This window comes from Thermothelomyces heterothallicus (genome assembly GCF_042370625.1).
Source record: "Thermothelomyces heterothallicus CBS 202.75 unplaced genomic scaffold P884_scaffold_28, whole genome shotgun sequence".
In the NCBI taxonomy this organism is placed as follows: Eukaryota; Fungi; Ascomycota; class Sordariomycetes; order Sordariales; family Chaetomiaceae; genus Thermothelomyces; species Thermothelomyces heterothallicus.
In genome coordinates, this window is record NW_027192589.1 from 252,489 (window position 1) to 271,676 (window position 19,188).

General features: G+C 57.1%; 5 protein-coding genes across 5 annotated transcripts; 1 reads left to right on the forward strand and 4 right to left on the reverse strand.

Moving 5' to 3' along the window:
* Window positions 1–483: 483 nt before the first annotated feature.
* P884DRAFT_209485 (uncharacterized protein) lies at window positions 484–1,686 on the reverse strand (the record flags this gene model as incomplete). Its single annotated transcript, XM_069438940.1, has 1 exon — window positions 484–1,686. One exon carries the CDS (start codon window positions 1,684–1,686, stop codon window positions 484–486), a length of 1,203 nt encoding a protein of 400 aa, XP_069294476.1.
* A 2,374-nt stretch (window positions 1,687–4,060) lies between these two features.
* Window positions 4,061–8,391, reverse strand: P884DRAFT_72253 (uncharacterized protein). Its single transcript, XM_069446047.1, has 3 exons — window positions 7,512–8,391; window positions 5,440–7,446; window positions 4,061–5,334 (listed from the first exon to the last, which is right to left on the reverse strand). The coding sequence occupies exons 1-3, from the start codon at window positions 8,212–8,214 to the stop codon at window positions 4,331–4,333; spliced, it is 3,714 nt and encodes a 1,237-aa protein (XP_069294477.1). The 5' UTR covers window positions 8,215–8,391; the 3' UTR covers window positions 4,061–4,330.
* A 2,072-nt stretch (window positions 8,392–10,463) lies between these two features.
* On the reverse strand, window positions 10,464–14,335 carry P884DRAFT_280274 (CRM1 C terminal-domain-containing protein; the record flags this gene model as incomplete). The annotated part of the gene is made up of 11 exons (XM_069443415.1): window positions 10,464–10,701; window positions 10,762–11,182; window positions 11,240–11,387; window positions 11,447–11,676; window positions 11,736–12,206; window positions 12,265–13,024; window positions 13,087–13,808; window positions 13,869–13,940; window positions 14,000–14,072; window positions 14,167–14,196; window positions 14,270–14,335. 11 exons carry the CDS (start codon window positions 14,333–14,335, stop codon window positions 10,464–10,466), a joined length of 3,231 nt encoding a protein of 1,076 aa, XP_069294478.1.
* Window positions 14,336–14,884: 549 nt separating this feature from the next.
* On the reverse strand, window positions 14,885–16,715 carry P884DRAFT_72271 (pyridoxal phosphate-dependent transferase). Its single transcript, XM_069446048.1, has 5 exons — window positions 16,655–16,715; window positions 16,209–16,584; window positions 15,498–16,123; window positions 15,087–15,445; window positions 14,885–15,024 (listed from the first exon to the last, which is right to left on the reverse strand). Exons 2-5 carry the CDS (start codon window positions 16,517–16,519, stop codon window positions 14,941–14,943), a joined length of 1,380 nt encoding a protein of 459 aa, XP_069294479.1. The 5' UTR covers window positions 16,520–16,584; window positions 16,655–16,715; the 3' UTR covers window positions 14,885–14,940.
* Window positions 16,716–17,622: 907 nt separating this feature from the next.
* P884DRAFT_263878 (Metallo-dependent phosphatase-like protein) lies at window positions 17,623–19,170 on the forward strand. Its single transcript, XM_069441798.1, has 3 exons — window positions 17,623–17,938; window positions 18,083–18,514; window positions 18,620–19,170. The coding sequence occupies exons 1-3, from the start codon at window positions 17,870–17,872 to the stop codon at window positions 18,740–18,742; spliced, it is 624 nt and encodes a 207-aa protein (XP_069294480.1). The 5' UTR covers window positions 17,623–17,869; the 3' UTR covers window positions 18,743–19,170.
* Window positions 19,171–19,188: the final 18 nt, after the last annotated feature.

Here is a 19,188-nt window from a genome sequence, read left to right on the forward strand (position 1 = left end):
GTAGACCCCGCGGGTTCCCTTACCCTCCACAGTGGCTCAATGCTGCTGGGTCTTTGGCTGAAGGGTCCACCATATCTCGTGAAATGGCTCCCCGAATGCAGCTCCCTAACCTCTGGTGCTTAACCCATAGATGCCAACAAAATGGAAGAAACCAGAGATATACGAAGAAAAGGGGAAGCCCAAATATAAAGCTAAGCGTCGGTTGCCCGAGAACCTTTTAAGGACCGGGGGAATTAGATCTCAGTAAATGCTGCCGCATAGCCTTCCCATGAATGCCGGGGAGAGAAAAGGAGAATAAGACACAAATGACTGAATGGCCCATATTGGTGGCGAAGAAGCTTTGTATGAAGAAGCAAGGAAATAGCAGTGCAGGCCGATGTCGCAGAGGTATCGTCTAATCAAAGCGCATCGCAAAAAAAAAAAAAAAAAAAAAAAAAAAAAAAAAAAAAAAAAATTGAAATTGTTTCCAACGGTAGTAGGGAATTAGAAGTTTTGTGCAATGCCGGCAGTCGGCTGCGGATAATGAGAAGAGCTCTCGATCCGCGTGTTCCTCCTAGCCGGCACATCCCGGATGACCGGCGACCCGCCTGCCTCGACAGGCTGTCCGCCGTAACCGTTGTCCACGTACGGGTTGCCGGCGCCGTACTGGTCATAGTACGGGTTGCTGCCGCCGTAGGCGACACCGATCGGACCCTCACCGGAGCCGTCGGATTGGCCGGCAGCGCTGTACGATGACGAGGCGTTCGAGGGGCCGCGGCGCACGTCAGAGCGGTTATTGGCAGCCGACGGTCCCATGGCCCCGAGGATCTCCCCCTCCGGGGAGGGCGGGGCATCACCCATGAGCGGCTCGCCAGACCGGGCGTCGGCCCTCGTCGGCGAAGTAGCGCCAGAGTAGGAAGCGCCGGCGCCGCCCGACATGGTCGTCGACGCTTTCCTCCCGGTCGAACCGGCCGCGGCCGTGCTGCCCCACCCGCGGTAGCCAGCCGAGCCGTCCTCCCCCATCTCGTAGGCGGAGCCTGCAACCGCGGGGATCGTGGGGTCGGCATTGGGGTTGTACCCATAGTCCTCGACCTCCTTCCGTCTCTGCTCCTCGGCATCCCTGCGCTGCTTCCTCTTTCGCCACAGGAAAATGCCCAGCAGAGCCAGCAGAGCCACGGCGACGACAGGAACGACGACGGCAACCGCGATCGTCGCGCTGTTGCTCAGCCCCGAGCTTGGCGTATCACTGGGTTCAATGGCGGAGCCGGAAGTTGACGTGGGCGACGGTGTCGACGACGAGCTGGTTTGGCTTGTCGGGGGCAGGCCCGTAGTGACTGTCGTATATCGTGTTTGTGTACTCGTTGATGGTCCTGGATTATTCGGGACTGAAGAGCTTGTCGGGATTGGGTTATCGCTGCTACTGCTGGTGGTCTCGGCTGGTGGTTCGCCTTCATCGCTTGAAGAGGTGGGCGTCGGCTGGGGACGGTCAGTGGTAGTTGTCGGTGGGGAGGACGTCGTAGGTCGTGTTGTTGTCGTTGTCGTTGTCGATGTCGTTGGCGGAGTTGGCGTAGGGTCATCCGGAGTGTCCGTCGGAGTACTAGTAGGGTCTTGAGGATTTTGAGGTTCATCTGTGGTATTGGTAGGACTTGGCGACGTGTCCGTGGGCGTTGGGAGACCGTCCTCCCCGCCGGTCGTATTGTTCGACATTCCGAACCTCTGGCGTTTAAGCCGCGGAAAGGTTCTGTACGGAATTGACATGTTAATCGACAGATACGCGGCATGGCATGAGCAGACATGGTGCGAGGCACCGGGCAGAGAGCGGTGATGGAAGAGAAGGACCTCCAATGCGCCTCTAGTTAAAGGGCAGTGCGCAACGAACTACCCACTTGAAGATGCAATGCACATCGAGTACGTGCAGCTGCGAGGTGCTTCAAACTCAGACAGGGTGTATCAAAGTACGAACCTTGTTTTGACAGCGAGGCCAGCGACGGCCGCGAAATTGACAGTACGCGGCGGCCGGCAGCAGCAACGGGTGAAGGTTGGATATGGCGCCGAAGGGGGATGTTTGAGAAGCGAAGCTGCGAGGCCAGATGTATTGGCTCTGAGTGAGGGCGAGACGTCTCGGCGCCGACCGGGTTTGCTTGGCGTCTGATCTCAGCAGTCGGGTGCCGACGCGACTGGTAGCCCTAGGCGCTGGAGGCGGAGAAAGAAAAAAAAAATAACCAGGCGCGCAATGCAAAAAGTCACTAAAATCGGGTACCGAGGGCAGATGCTTGGAAGAGAATGATGGGGATTGCGAACGCAAAGATGAACAGAAGAGCGCCTGGATTTGCCCGGCCTGACGGTGGAGCGCGGGAAAGTCGAGTGCTTTCTATGGCGCGAGAAGTGCTTGGACTGGAGATGGCTGCAAGGGTTCATTTAGCTCGGCGCGGGCTGAGCGGTCATGCCCCAATCCGGTGAAGCGGCCGGCACGCAGACCCGCAGTCTGACAAGCACACACCAATTGACAGCCGTCGGGGGTAGGAGACAGCTCTCAAGCTGCAGTGATCGGTTTCTCCAGTAATTGTTTCTTTACTCGTGTTTTAATCGGTTCATAGAGACACTACAACCACAACTTTCAGATGCTTCGTACATACGTAATCCGTATGTATGTATGTATGTATGCATGCACATTTGTATTCCGCAGTGTACCACAGTTGATAGGTGGCTGATCGATCTGTTGTCTCTCTCTCCCAGATGAGTTCAAAACTTGCAGGGTTTGGGGGGTTCGGATGATTGGACAGACGCGAGGTTCCTGCGCCAATCGACCTGTAGCCACCGCACGAGTGAAACCTGTGGTCAGGAAGGGAAGAAAAGATTCTTGCGTGCCCTCTGCTGCGGGAGAAAAGTAGTTAAAAAAAAAGAAAGAAAAGAGAAGCATGACGAAGGTCCCAAATCGACCAACTAATTTTCGCGAGGCAAAATGTGGTCAGTGGAAAGTGACGATGACCGGGGGAAGCTCGGGACGACCGGTCACAATCCATCCATTGTCCGAGCATCGATCTCATGCTTCCAATTCGATGCGAAGCAATCCGATGCGAAAAAAAAAAAAAAAAAAAAAAAAAAGGAAAAAGGAAAAAAAAAGGAAAAAAAAAAAAAAAAAAAAAAAAAAAAGGAAAAGGGAAAAACAAGGGAAAAGAAAAAAAAGAACAAAAAAAAGGAAAGGACTACGTTGCCAATCCACGTCCTTTCCTCGAGCGGCAGCGGCAGTCGGACCTGATAACAATCGTGCTAGGATGAGAGTGCGCGCGCCATCGACCGAGTAATGGCTTACTTTTTTATCGGCCCTGGTCCTGCCGACCGAGCACAGCATCGAGTCAACTCGGACGCTTCAAGCTCTTTCTATTTTCTGCACCGATGGCGATGCAGGTCTGTTACTGGCCCGGGTTTGCAGGTCCAGGTCCAGTGCGGCGAAGCAGAAGCAAGGATGCCCGGCTGATCGAGTCCCCGGCCGATGCCAACCGGTTGCCTTCCCATCGATCAATCGTACTGCTGGAGTAACTACACTAGAGGATTCCGTAGCGCGTGCGAGGGGTATGATGTACGGAGCACGGTGTGGTGTAGCACGGCATAGAACAGCCCGCAGCCACCTTGGTTTCCCGTCCTCGCTCCAATCGCGGATGCTGCAGAGCGCCGAAGAGACCAAGGGAAGTGCCAAGATCTCGTGTTCAAGCACACGCGGTGGATGTTGGAGACGCCCAATCAAGCTCGGCGAAATGTAGCGTCCGCACCATGGCACGGAGTACTGAGTACGGATTAGTGTAGCTCCGCTGATCTTGGGATCTTGGCAAACCTTGCAGTGCATGATCGATCTAGTTCCGTACGCACTTAGCGTAGTTATTCTTCGCTGTGCTGCCTCGCACAGCAGTCACTTCCGATTTACTTCCTGTTACGTACAATACATACTGAGTGCGGTGGCTTTCAATCTGTAGCAATCAAGACGGTGGTGTCATGTAGCATACGGATAGTTACCGGATAACTCTACAGATTAACAGGCGGGCGAGATATGTATATATATATATATATATATATATATATGCATATATCTAACATCAACATGGTCTTGTTGTGGCCGCCTTGACGTGAGTTGTAAACTGGGTATATGACCGACCATTGACTCCCTATCCAAGCATCATCATCCCATAAACTCCAACAGAAAAACAATGCCCATGGAAGCAAAAGGCAAGGGACACCCGAACTCGAAGTAGTGATACCTAGACCTTAGGTACTGTACTGTACTGTACTGTAACATGCAGTACCGTCCATACAGTACCGTCCCGGAGGGTAGAAGACAGCTGTCCCGCCGCGAGCGCTACTTGAGCCCGAACCCCTCGCTCTCCCAGACGGCCCTCCAGAGCGTGCTCACGAACCGCTCCCGGTCGGTGGACCTCCACAGCCCGACCGAATTGAAGCAGGTCCTGGCCGTCGGGAAGCGCCCGCACTCGTCGCCCAGGCAGCTGATCCGGATCCCCAGCGACGCGGCCCCCAGCGCCGGGATGCGGTCGCTGCCCGTGATGAAGGCCAGCAGGCGCCGCTGGTCGCGGGGCGCCGCGCTCTCGAACGCCTCCCAGAACCACCGGACGGTCGGCTCCTTCGTGTCGTCGTTGTCGCCGTCGCCGTCGCCGTCGCCGTCGCCGTAGCTGTCGGGGGTGGCCGTCTTCCAGCCGTCGTACTGCGCGACCGCCCGGAGCGAGGCGACGTCGAGGGGGGTCTGGTCCGAGGCGCCGGCGGAGCCGCGCACCAGGAGCTCGATCTCCTCCGGGCGGAAGAGCGAGAGCGCCGAGACCGAGGCGGAGCCCCCGCCGCTGGAGGAGCAAACGGTGTAGAAGCCGCGCTTGAACGGCTCGAACTGCCGCGCCACCGACGTGTCGAGCACGTGGCGGACGTATGCGTCGACGTACTCACCGCGGTTGGCGTTGGTGACGGGGCGGCGGTCGCCGCCCGGGCACAGGAGGACTCGCTCAACCGCGCCGTAGCGGGTCGTGTCTATGGTGAAGTCGAGACCGAAGGTGGACTCGACGTCACCCTCGAACTCGAGGAGCTGGCGCAGGCCGTGCGCTAGGCGCGGGCGGTACTCTGCTAGGTCGTCGAGCGTGTAGGTCATCGGCTGGCGCGGCTGGGCTGTCGGGGCGGACGGGGCCGGGGCGGCGGCGAGGAGTTTGCGAAAGGCGAACGGGGGGAGAGCAACGTCCAGGATCGTCGAGTTGTAGATGGCTAGGCCGAGGACGACGCCGACGAGGAAGAACTGTTCCGAAGACTCGAGCGAATTGGGATTAAAGTAGCAGTAGTTCGAGTCCTCGTCGTACAGGAACATGCCTGTGTTATGTTGTTAAAAACTCGGTCAGCTACTTAAAAGTTATCGGGTTACCGCGTACGGATGGGGAAGACGGGGGAGAAAAAAAAAAAATAAAAAAAACGTACCGTGCTCGGGATTGAAGACTTCCCTGACAAGCAGCAGGAACCACTCCTTGCGCAGTCCGCCGGCATCGACCCCCTCCTCGCCTTTGAAGTTGATCCTAAGCCCCTTCTTGATGTCCTCCCCTCCGCTCCCAATCACCTCGCTGACGGCCTTCAGGCTATCGTCAACCAGACACTCCCTACGGATGTTCAGCACCAAGAACTGCTGCACCACCCGGTTCGTCAGGATGCTGTCGAAGAAGGCATCCCTCGCCTTGTTCTCCATCTGCCGCTTCGCCTCGTACTCGAGGATCTGGATCTTGGCGCCGATGCTCAAGAGGAACGGGTGTTGGCAGAACGAAAACCGTTCGAGCTTCCGCTCCCAAGCCTCGAAGTCGCCCACCAAATCCGAGTCGTCGAGCAAGGTCACGTAGAAGTCACTGGTGGCGAGGATCTGACCCGGCGACCGAACAAGTCCCCGGTGGCTCCTGCCGGGGCTTCCCGAGCGGCCGGAGCTCCCCCGGCGGACGTGAACCATATTGTTGGCCGCGAACAGGAGGCCAAGCACTTGCGCAGCGGCCTTGATCCGCCAGTCCACTCGGTATACGACCTTCTTCTTCTTCTTGTCCTGTTGCTTCTTGGAACGTTGTGTCTGTCTGGAACCCAGTGCCGCGTGTAGGGCGGCCGGAGAGTGGCTGGGCCCAATGTCTGGAACCAGGCCGCCCGTGTAGTCGATCTGGCCTTGGTATTTCTTCTCCTTCTCGCGGATCAAGCGGTAGGCCAGAAAGCCGGCGACCAGGTCCTTGGTCTGCACAAACGCGTGCTCCGGATATCTGGCGAACCAGGCGACAAGGCGATTACGGCACTCTTCAGACGCGTTCGACATCAGCCCAATGATGCGTTTGATGATGCCCGAATGCCGACCCGATACTGGCCCGGTGCCCCGAGGAGATGGACTGCTTGGTGTTGGCGGCGCTGTCCTGCCGACGTACGGTTTGTATGAAGAATGCAAAAGGGGGTTCGCTGTGATGATGAGCAGGAAGCGTAGGTCCCGAGGTTCGGTGAGGCGCCGCCCCGGTCGCACGAGGACCATTTCGGAAGCTCTCAGAAGCACCTCTTGGACGTGCTCCTGTCCGGCCACGATCCGTCTCTCGAGATCCTGCAACACGGGAGGGGCCGCCGCAAGCGATGGGTCTTCGGCTACGAGGCTCTCGTAGACGCCTGGCCAGAACCGCGCCGCCTCGATAACGGTTGTGTACCACTCTTCCAGCTCCGCCCAGTCTATGTGCGGGCTCCGCGAGCTCACGATGGACGGGCTGTGTTGGTTTCGACCGGATGGTGTTCGACCTGGACGGACTTCTCCGTGACCAGTCCACCAGGTGCCGTTTTCGGCAAAATCGCCTAGGAGCAGGAGTTTCGGGTCTATCTCTGGGACCGGATAGCTGGCGGTCCTGGTTTCCCTGCTGCGGACCCCGGTGTGCTCAGAGGGACGCCGATGCCTGGCTTCGGGCTCGCTGCGGCCAGCAGGCTGACTTCGGGGAGTCAGAAAGGACGAGTTGAGGCACTGAAATGAGGTGAAGCATTGGACGACGTAGTCCTCGAGCGGCCTGAAAATGCTCTTGACATCTTCTCCTGGGCTCGGAGACGGACGACGCGGACGGCTGCCAGTCCCATGTGATCTCGGGTCGCGTTGTAGTGTCGCCTCTTTCTCTGGAAACGACGTAGAGCATGTTCCTGACATAGTGCCGGCCCAACTCGGGGCGCGGCGATGGAGGCCGAGTTCTTTGGGCCTGCCAGGTACCGGCCGTGGCTCGGAATCCAGGGAAGCCTTGGGCCGCAGAGCCAGAGGAACTGCCGGGGGTGGCGGTGGTACCCTGAGATGGTCTGGCGAGAGGTGTGAGGTGGGAGGGACGACCGGAAGCTCCTTGTCAGTCGCAGCACCGCCGGCCCGTTCTCTCAGAGCGGAGGCTAGAAAAGAACGGAGGCACTGCTTTACTAACGACTTGGTATAGCCGAGGGAGATTGTCTTGTCTATATCGAGGAGTCAGCTCTTGACGGAGACAATCCGAGCGCATGTAGAGCTAAGGTCCCCGTACCTTTCGACCCTCTTGACGGAGACAATCCGAGCGCATGTAGAGCTAAGGTCCCCGTACCTTTCGACCCTGAAGACTGCTCCTCGAAGGTAACCGCCTCATCCCGGCTATCCTCCCTCCTGGCGTCCCGATCCAGGGGTTGCAAGTCGTTAATGGTATGACATGTGTAGCACCTGTACACCAGCAGCTCCCGAGGCCACTCCACTGGCGACCCGCAGGTCATGCAATTCCCCGTCGCGACGTCCCTACTTCCCACCGACGAGCCGGACCGATGCCCGCGCCCCGACGGCTGCTGCTGCTGCGGCGGCTGCGGCGGTAGTGGTCTCCCCCCTAGGCCGGTGCGGGGACCTTCCCCCGTCGAATCAGACCCGGACTCGTCAGGCCCGGCAGCCATGGTGCCGGATCTCTTCCTCTTGATGGAAGAGAAGAACGAGGGGAACGGATGGCTGACGGAGCGGGTGTGGCGGGGCCGTGACGGGGCCTGGTGGCGCCGCGGGTGGAGATCCTCGTCGGACGAGCTGGAGTCGTTCTGGAGCTCGTGGTTCTGCATGTTATCCCAGGCATCGATTTCCGACACACGGGAGGCACTTCTGTACCGGCCGCTGGCGGGCCCGGCTTGCCCTTGATGGCGGGGCGCCGCCAGGTACGGTCGCTGGTCTCGGTTCGGGACGTGCGAGCGGCCGCCCCTTTCAGGTCGCAGAGCCATGAACAGTCTCTGATAATCGGAGTGTGGAGATCAACTAGTCATCTGAGATCCCTCAACCTCAAAAAGTCTCTTCTATCATCCTCTTCTTCTAGATTCCTCTTCCGTTTGTCCCCCCCAAAAAAAAACAGTCCTGGCGGGTTTAGCTTGGACAGTCTCGGAAATGGATGTCGGGTACCAGTGTTGTTTGGTGATGTTCCGAAGGAGCAGCGGGCCTCCCCCAGCTTTTCCACAGCAGGTCTCTCTGCCGCGGTTTTGGGAACACGAGCCACTTGCACAGCGGCGAAACACGGCGAAACACGGCTCGACCTGCAGACTCCGGGCGAGGCAGCACGCGAAGAGCAAACGCAGGACGAGCTCAACAAACACCCAGAACCGGTCTGTGACTAGGCGTGTTATGTGGATGCTCGGGCTGTTGATGCTTGACACTCGACAGGCGGTCAGACGCAAGCCGTCGAGTACGAAAATGCAGTGATGGGAAATGCATGAACTGCATGCAACAAGCACGACGGACTTCGCTTCGTACAGTACGTGAGGTAAGGTACCTATGCATGCGCAATGTGTACGTACCTGAGGGAGCCAAAACGAGAGCAGGCTAGCTCCAATTTGCGACCGCGCTTGTTTGGGGGCTCTCTGAAAACAGGTGCCTCTTGCAACGACGAGAAACTAATGTCCGCACCAGAGCCACCGGAACGGCTGGAAGTAGTGTTTGTGATTGTCTTGCTCGTCGTGTCGTGTAACTAACTTACCCCAGATTGCCGGGAGGGTACGTGTAGTGTAGGTAAATCGATGCCCTGTTCGGTTGCGGACTCGGAGTCGGTAAGCGCCCGAGCGTTGTGAGCTTTCCCACTTGGGGGTGTGCGCCCGGCAACCGTTTGGCGCGGTGGGTCCAAGTTGCGAAAACAGTGTGAACCCCAGGACAAATGCTGAGAAGCTTCAGTGCGCAAGCGGCCCGGAACCATGTACTAACGATACGACTGGCGCGCGACATGAACCGTGATGGGCTACACTTGTAGTGGTTCGAGAGTGCCTTACCAGGTATTCATATCAAGTACGGAATAGAGAGTGCCTTCCCAACTATTAGCCCCGTTCTGGGCCCAGGTGTGTACTGTGTACGGACTACCGTACTTCAATGCAGGGGTCCCAAGCGCAATCCTTACCAAGTCAGTGCCCGACAAATGCGGGAAGCCTTGTGCTGGATGCTGGCGCTAGCCCCCAAAAGGACGGCAGGGGTACCAAGTAACTATGTAATCCGTACACAAGAGTATCAGTCGGAAATACTTGTAGTGTACACTACAGATTCGTTATTTCGCACGAAATGGTGGTAGGGACCCAAAGTTTCTCCCCCTGCCCAGATACCGACCAGGACACCACGGAAAACTCCCTGGCTACGCAGTCCGGGCAGTACCGCCACCCATTTACAACCACCACGTCAGGAAATTGGTAAAATTCCTTAGAAAAACGTAGAAAACTAGGAAAATATTGAAACTAGAATACGCATTACATTTTTTTCCTATCTGCTGGTAACGTAGTCTAACGGTAGCTGTGAAGCTTGGTGTACTCTTTAGTTAGGTCACCGGTAATACCTCGTAATACCTGGTCAGGGGGGCAAACTTACCCATAAGACCAAGTTAGTTACTATGTACGAATTGGGATGTCCAAATCTGGTGCCCAGGCTCTTAAGAAGAGACAGGGATACTCGGTGGAAATGAAGTCATTGAGAAACAACTAGTCGCATGTACGGAACGGCAAATCCGTACATATACAGGACATATGCCCTGGGTACTTTACTGGGAGATGTTCTTCCATTCTTTCAGAACAAGCAATACGCTTATCCCTAGGAGGGCTTACAGTTTGGACGAAAAAATACCAAGAAAAGCACCCACCACATAGGCAGAAAAAAGTAGAAAGCAATAAAAAGAGCAAGAGAGGTACAGATATCATACCCTCTTCTATTGGTATCACTACAAAGGGTTTCGCAAGATTAACACCCTGGAAAGATCAAAAGAGGAAAGAGAACAAACCAGTCCTCCCCCGCAAGCCCTGGCATGGTAAACCGATATGTGACGATATCAAGGACATCCAGTTTTCCACGGGAGCCGCCGGAGAGCCACCAAGACGAGAAAGGAGAGAGATGTCCGTCACAGTCCGTAAAACTCCCAGCCATCCCCTCGAAATTCACCAGCCGCAATCGCCTTCTCCCCCGCCTCATGCCGAGGCGCAAATTCGGTCCGAAGCTCCTCTCCGACTAGTCACAGCTCATCCTCTTCGAGCTCCGACGGCTTGAGCAGGCCACTCACCTTGGAGCGGCGCTCGAGGTCGGCCGCCCGGGCATCGCGCTCTTGCTGCTCCTTCTCGACCTGGTATAGCTCGGCGTTGTCGCCGGCAAACTCGCGGAGCGAGATGAGGAAGTCCCGCAGCGCGAGGCGGAACTTATCGTACTGCGTGTTGAGCGTGAACAGGCCCTCGACGAAAGAGGTGATTTGGACCCTGCAAATTTCCTTGGTCAATCAACCGTACTAGATCGGAAACTCGTGTGGTAAGACTCACGGGGTCAGGTTGGCAAAGGCGTTCTGCAGCAGAGTGCTGACAAAGTTGGCCAAAAATTCGCGGTTGCCCGTGCCTGGTTGTGCCTGATCCGGCTGGTAGATGGGGCCCTGGATCTTGGGTTGCGTGCCGTCGGCCGGGTGGACAAAGTAGAACAGGCGCATCAGGAGCATCGACTGCGTCTTGAAGCCAGCCTTGTGGTCCTGGTCCGTCAGGACAAAGAACACGTCCTGTAGGATGGTGATGAAGAACTGATTGAAGAAGGCGTTGCACGTCTGCACGTCCGTCTTCTCGGCGATGTTGTTGATCAGCTCCAGGCACATGTTCAACCCGGCAGTTTCGACATCGCGGTTGTCGTGCTTGCTAGCCCACAGGCATGAGTCAATCACGAACTTGAATTGGCGGTTGTCGAGCTTCAGGAGTGCTGCAAATGGGTCAGCGTGGTCTACTACCCGAAGCCACGGATGAGGCAAAACCTTACCAGGGAAGCAGTGAAGGTTGATGGCCCGAAGGAGATTGAAGAACTCGACGCGGTGCTCTGGGAACTCGGAGAAGTCCTTGTTGATCATGTCGAGAGTGCACTCGAAAACGTTCTCCATGATCACGGGGACTTGGTCCTCCATAAGGCCCTGGAGACAGGGGGGGTCAGCTACGGTCAGCATAGCAGAGTGCTGCAACTACGACGTACCGAGAGTTTGGTGATAATAGCCGTCATGGCCCTCAAGACCTCGGCATCGCGGGCGCCAGGGACATTGCGGTTGTAGTCGACCAGCACCGAGTCGAGTAGTTGAGGGACCATCTGGGTCCTGACGGCCTGCAGATCCTCTGCCTTGTCGACAAAGGTCTCGACGAGCTTGAGAATCTCCTTCTTGATGGTGCGAAGGCCGCGGACCTTGGGCATCTTGGTCGCAATCTCGCCTAGAGCAAGTCAGCACATGGCCCGCCGACCAAGGAGCGAGCAGAACGAAATCACCAACCTTCACGAGCAACCGCCTCGGAGATAAGCTGGCTTGTGGCCGCATACATCTGCAGCATGTCGTTGTACAGCCGGCCGATTTGAGGGTAGAAGTATGGCCCGATTGATGAGCAGGCGGATACGTTGGTCTTCATGATGTTGCCAATGATCTTGATGGTGTCAGCATCCTGGAGGATAGCAGGGTTCATGGTCGCCTGCTTGATGATCTCTGTCCAGGCGGCATTTGGAATGGCCATCAAGTCCGTGAGGAGGCGCTCTTGCTGGTTTCTATTTCCTTGGGCAGCCACCATGTAGCCGCAGGCCTCGTAAAACGTGTGGACCTGCTGAGGAGTAAGGTCGCAGGTGATCTTGCCCAGATTTCGGATGATCTCCTCGATAAACGGCTCGTTTTCGCTCGGCTGGAGCGCAACGAAGTGACGCCTGCACTGCTTGGCGATCTTGATAAAGGTATCGCAGGCCATGTCCTGGACACCTAGTGTGGGTTAGTACGGCAAGAACAGGGGGGCCAAAGCCAGAGAGGGATGACTCGCCTTCGTGAGACTCGTGCATAAACTCGAAGAGCTTATTGACGACCGTCTTAAGGAACTTCCAATGCGCCTTGAGGAAACGCGGATATTGCCCCACGATATACATGATGTTGCTGGCGACCACGGCCTTGTTGTCCTTGCCGCGCTTCATTTCGGTAAGCCCCAGCAGATCCTTGATGACCGTGACGAGGAACCGCTTCTCCGTCTCTTCGTTCATGGCCAGGGAAATCGAACCGATGGCCCAGCAGAGCACGTTGCAGTTGTGCCACGACCACTCGGACCCGTCGACCTGGCGTGCCAGCTTCTCCGTCATGATCTGCTCGGTATCGACAACGTCTAGGTGGGTGAGGTAAACCAGACATTCACGAATCGTCTTGTACAGCTGTACCGTGTCGGTCTCCTTGACGAATTCACGGACGATCTCGCCCTCGTCATTCTCCACGATAAGAACTTCCTCCGGCCGGACCATCTTCTCGATCATCACCACCCGTAAGTTTGACAAGACCTCGTTGTACTTGTGCTTGCGGAGCGGGTAATTGTTGAGCAGGGCCGGATTGGGCGCGCCGCCGCCCATCATCCCGAGGGACATGGACGTCATGTCGGAGATCGGGAGGGACTGCATCTCTTCGTACAGCTCTTGAACGAGTTTCAGCCAGTAATCGAGGCAGATCTTGAAGATCTCGCGGTCGTCAATCTGCGAGATGCGGATGAGGTAAAAATGGCCGTGGGTAAGGAAGTCCCGATTTGGGAGGTTCTCGATGAGCTGCCCGGGAATTAGTCCTGCCAGACGCCCGGCGCCAAAGCTTGGGAACACGAGAGACTCACCGGCAGATGCATGCTGAAGAAGTTGCACAGGAAAAGCGCCAGATTCTGGATAAACTCCTGGTCGCGCGAGTTACTTTGGGGATACGTCGTCTTGAGGTCCATATCCAGGGGGATGATGTTGGAAATGGAGGTCAGAACCTCGGTGAACATCTTGACCAGCTGCTCATCATACGAGTTGATCTGGCCGGGACCGCCAGTCTGCAGGCCGCCAATCTCAGTCAAACATTGCAGCGTGACATTGCGAAACTCTGGCACTTCAAGGAATCGTGTTCGGAGGGTCTCGATCAACGGAGTCTCAAAGATGTAGCCCAATGGGATCCAGTTGCAGAAGCGCAAGAGTGTTTCCAGGGTAGCCTTGATGAGGCTGGGCTGGGTCGCGCTGTTGAGGATCTCCTGGCAGAGCTGGAAGATCCGGGAAAACTCTGCGCACATGGTCGTCTTCAAGTTGCGAGTTTTCGTCGATGTCATCTGCTCGGCAGAGTAGTCGAAGACTTCCTCGGACAGGAGGCGGAGGATGATCATGTTGTTCTCGCACACGGATAGGCTCGAGTGGCAGGCGGAGATGATCTCGTTGATGAACGTGGGCCAGTTGTGCGGCCATTCCTGCTTCAGCACCGAGACGAGCACGAGGTTGAGCTTGTTAAGGAGGGTTCGGTGAGTCTTGAGAGCCTCCTCGCTGCTAGAACACTGCAGGATGTACTGGACGACAAAGTTGCGGATTCCTGAAACCTTGGTCAGCCTCTCCAATCGCCATAGACCTCCCAAAAGATGCGGCGACCTGCCTTGACACTGCTCCCGCGGCAGGACTTTCCACCTCGTCATGATAACATTGTCGAGAACCTGCAGCCCCAGGACTGATACGTGTAAGCCCGTGAAAAACCAAACAATCTCCCGAATTGGAGAGCACGCATACATTTGGTCTGTTCGTACGTCGCCCTCGATAGGATCTCGTCAACCATCAGCCAGGCATCGGGGTCTTCCTTGAACTACGGCACACAGTTAGCCCAAGAGCCGGCTGGGTGAATCCTGCGGGGCGGGGACGGGAGGGGCAGCGGTGTTGGGTGATGACGATAGACGTGCCTGATTCAGAGCGGCTTGGGCAGCTTTTTGCTGTTTCGAAAAGATTGACCGTCAGCATCGCGACCCGTGTAACCGAGCAAAGACGTCTAGCCAAATATGTTACCTGCTCGCCGCGGCCTTCATAGAAGGCTCGGACGGTTGCGTCCAACTCCTCGATGGAGACGGGCATGGTCGCGCGCCTTGTGCAGGTGGCCTGTCAGATCTCAAGGAATGCCTGGCAACGGTTGCGAACGTTCGAACGCGCGGGAAGAGACTTTTGGTGTTGCGGGGTGAAGCAGAACGCCGGTCTGTCGCGTTCTACTGCGGGGGTTGGAAGGTGCGAGAAGGTGAAGGCAGTGTTGGCGCAGGGTCCGGGCAGGCGGTCAAGGTCTTGAAAGAAGGGTTGAGAGCGGAATGACGGAAGCATGGAAAAAGAGATTGAGATCGGGTCGAAAGCTCCCAAAAGGCCGAACCCCACCAGCCTCTCTCGATTGTCGCTGTAACCCCGCCTTCAGCACCGCCGCGGCCTGTTGTGCTGGCGTTTGGAAGCTCCAGCGAGGCTCCACCGTGCCGTTTGCCAAGCTCACTCCCACAACTTCCCGATCTCCCACGAGAGCAAAAAGCTCTCGTTTTACCCTAACCCTGAAGTCGACCGAACATCCCGACGAAGCTCGACATATATAGGAACAAGGAGACACTATTCACAATGCGAGACGACGCATCGTAGACGATGTCTCTTCTCGGTCACGCCGCAAGGTGGAAGCGGACGTTTTTGCTCTATCCATTACGTACAGTCTATGCCTTCTTATACCCGCACTCAGCCAAGCCCTCCTCCAACGCCTTGAGCGCATGGTCGATATCGTTCCGCTTAGGATCTAGCTGTGACATGGTCAGTATTAACTACATTGCGAGGTTCCAGGCCTCGGAATGGAGATACTCACCACGCTGACACCCATGTGACCAAAGCGGATATACTTGGTAGCAATCTCCTTGTGGATGCCGCCGGCAAAGACGACGCCCTTCTTGGCGAGGATGGCCAGGAGGTCCGCGCCCTTGACGCCCTCGGGAAGGTAGATGGCTGTCATGCCGTGAGCTTGCTCGTCGGGGTTGGCCGCGACCTGCTTCAGGCCCAGGTCGGCGATTGCCTTTTTGACCTTGTCGGACGCTGTTTTATGGGCGGCAAATCTGTCCGACAGAGGGCTGGCGAGGATCTGCTTGAGCGCCGTATTCAGGGCGTGGATGAGCTGAGGAGAGGGAGTGGCGAAGTAGGAGGGCTTCTTGGCTTCGTAGTTTTTCATGACTGTCTCGCGTTAGCCGTGTTCCAGTCAGTCAGGGATGGCCCGAGGACCTACTTGGCGTCCAGTTCTTCATGGAGGCAAAGTACGCCGCAGGAGGCGTCTTGCGGTTCTCCAAAGCCTTCATGGCCCGGCCGCTGAACATGGAGATGGACAGGCCGGCAGGGCAACCGATAGCCTTCTGGCTGGCGGTAACAACACCATCGAGACCCCAGCCGTCGAAGTCGATTTCCTCGCACGCCACACTGCACACGCCGTCAACGATGATGAGGGTTTCGGGCGAGACCCTGTGGACGAGGGCGGAGAGCTGCTTCAGCTCGCTGAGGACACCTGTAGAGGTGTCGACGTGGGTGACGGTGATGGCCTTGTACTTCTTTTCCGAGAGCGCCTTCTCGATCTCGGGCAGCTGGGGCTTGGTGCCGACAGGCGCCTTGAGCTCCGTCACGTTCGCGCCGTACACGCGCAGACAGTCGGCGAAGCCGTCGCTGAAGTAGCCGGTGCCGAGCACGAGGACGTCCTCGCCGGGCTCGATCAGGTTGGCGGCCACGAGATCCCAGCCGAGCGTGCCCGAGCCGGAGAGGACGAAAGGCTGCGCCGAGGGGTCCGTGGTCTGGAAGAGCTTGCGCAGCATCGAGAGGGTCTCGCCAAACGTCGCGACGAAGCCGGCACCGACATGGCTCTCGCTGCACACGTTTCCCGTCAGCTCTGGGGCACCAAGCAGGGTCGCCGGGTCGCCGGGTCGGCAGCAGGGCCAGTGGCGCAGCCTACCTGAAGTGGCTCATGGACTGCAGCACCGCATCGTCAAACTCGATGGGGCCCGGAATCAGCAGCGTCGGGTGTGAGGGTTGGGACGACATTGTGCGCGACTGTGCTTTGGGCAGGAGGGAGGTCTCGATAGTGTCCGGTAAGCGCTCGACCGTGTACGGGGTGTTGATCGGGTATACGGGAGCGAGATGTCGTGAGATGAGCGAAAGCCGGGCGGGGTGTTTTCCTGTGTCCGGCGGGTTTTGGCGGGGCATCGATGCCGGCACTCTTAGTCGTCTGAACAACGAGCGGGATACCTCGGGTAGCAGCACCATGGAAGTCGGAGCTCCCCCACTGTGCGTGTAAGCGGCTTTGCGCAGATGACGTTTCGCCTGCAGACCTGCAGACCGGATCCAGTAAGGCCAGGTAAAAAAAAAACGGAAACCACAAGGTTACTATCGTCAAACTACCTTCTGCTTAAAGTTTGACTTCAATGGTCGCGAGAGTAGCAATGTGATTCAGAGTTGAATCCCGAGAAAAGTCCACGACAGCAGTCGGAATCGGGATTTACCAATTATTAGTAGAGGACCGGTAACGGAGCTAATAAGCAATCCCAAGGGGAGAAAAAGAGAATGCCCGCCCGTCGACCCTTGCCCCGTCACAAGTCGCTAAGGACCCTGAGCAGACCGAGCGGAGCCGCGACGACTTCTGCCGCAGTTTTGGTTAGTCGCTGACACACCGTCAATAGGACCCCGGGACGGCGCCGCTTCCCAGATGCCTCTAGGAGGATGAATGGACGGGATTGTCCCGTCAATTTCCAGCAATGCTTATCAGCGTACTATACGTCTTCAGGCCGGTCCCGTCCGGACGGAACTGCCGTTTTCCGGCACCGGCCCTGCCAAGCGCGGGGAACATGCCCCGCATCCTTGTGTCTCGAATCATCATTCCGCAGCGACGCCAGCTTGGGAGGGCTGCCGCGCGGCTGCGCAGGGCTGGACGTCCCGCGTCGATATTAAGCACGGCCGAGATGGATCTTAACTGAATACGTAGGATATCGCATGAGAGATATTAACACTTGTGATGGGAACTGCCGCGCGCCAGGTGGACGCAGGGTCCGTTTAAAGGCTGCCCCTAAGACGAAGTTGTACAGCAGATCCCGATCTATTTCCGAGTCGTCTGCTGGAACGGTTGATTGCTCGCGAAAGACACCTCTTTTTGCTCTTACAACGTGAAAAGAATAGTTTGTTAGCGGCGAGATGCGGAGTTCGATGATTTGAACAGCGCCGTTCGCCGCTGCCGCTGCCGAATGCGGCATCTCAGGCAAATTGTCTAGAACAGCTCCAGGCTGCAGAACAGACCCTAACCCTTGCTCACTGGTGCCCATTGAACCACTGCAGCTCGAGCGGGACCAGTCGCGAGCTGGCAGCGAGAAGCTCCATCCCCAACTCGTCGTCATCGCGACCCCAGCTGCGACCCTCCTGCCCAGCGCATGCGAGTCTATCGCTTCTTCCAACGGTAAACAGCAAGCGTACACGACAAACGAACTTGTTCTCGAAACGTACTCTCTCCGCCGCGCTGTTCTTGTTCCTCGACAGATTGATCCATTCTCCCCGACCAGACTCTCCAGCGCGTCATCCTCTCGTAGCCAGCCTGGGTCCTTTCACCAGGCCAGCCACTCCCTCACAATGGCCTTCTTAATCCTAGTAATTGGCGACCTGCACATACCGGACCGCGCGCTCGACATTCCCCCAAAGGTACATGCCAGCAGGAAACACCACACCTCTTGCCCGCCCATCCCCCTCCCTCCCTCCCTCTCCCAACCCTACCCTGCCTGACCCAGAACATACCACCCGACCGGTTACAATCTCCCCTGCTAACCCAATCCCCGCCCGTCTCAGTTCAAAAAGCTCCTCTCCCCCGGCAAGATCGCCCAGACGCTCTGCCTCGGGAACCTGACGGACCGCGCGACCTATGACTACCTGCGCAGCATATCGCCGGACCTCAAGATGGTGCGGGGTCGCATGGACGTCGAGGCGACCTCGCTGCCGCTCACCCAGGTCGTCACGCACGGGTCGATCCGCATCGGCTTCCTCGAGGGCTTCACGCTGGTCAGCGACGAGCCGGACGTGCTGCTGGCCGAGGCGAACCGGCTCGACGTCGACGTGCTCTGCTGGAGCGGCGGGACCCACCGGTTCGAGTGCTTCGAGTACATGGACAAGTTCTTTGTGAACCCCGGGAGCGCCACGGGCGCCATGACGACCAATTGGGCCTCCGGTGGCGACGGGACGGGTCAGGAGGAGGCGGTGGTGCCAAGCTTTTGCTTGATGGATGTCAGTTTTCCCCTCCCTTCCCACCGGGGCTCCTTGGGACGGGACTTCCCCCCCCCCCCCCTTCTCCCCTCTCGGGGGTTGATTGTGCTAACGTGCTAGGAATAGGTACAAGGAATCTCCCTGACGTTATATGTCTACCAGTTAAGGAAGGGGGAGAACGGAGCGGAGAACGTGGCGGTTGAGAAGGTCACTTACACAAAGCCGGTCGAGCCGACAGGGGCATCATAAGGCGAGCAATCGGGCATAGAAGAAGTCGCGACTGGGAGGCGACCAGGAGTCCAAAGTTTGGCTGACCTGAATGGGTAGTCCGTGTCTACGGGACCGGCAAGGACGAACGACAAGCACTCGTGGGTGGGTGCACCTGAAGCAAGTGCTAGGCAGTAATGGCGGGACTAGCACGGAGAATCGCGATTTATGATGTCTCTTGATGAGACCAATGAGGCAGTACTGAAGGCGGCTGCCGTTATGCGTGATCACGAAGCGAACAGATTGCCGCTATTCGTCTTATAGCGGCCTAAACAAAGGAGCAAAACAGAGGCGAGAGATACCATAGTGACATACTTGTCTTAAAAGAGGCTTAACTAAAAGAAGTGCTATGTCACCCGTGGTTGTCAGTGAACCAGCCTTGGTTCTGGTTTATCTGTTTCTCTTTGCGGTTGTGGCGATGGGTGTCT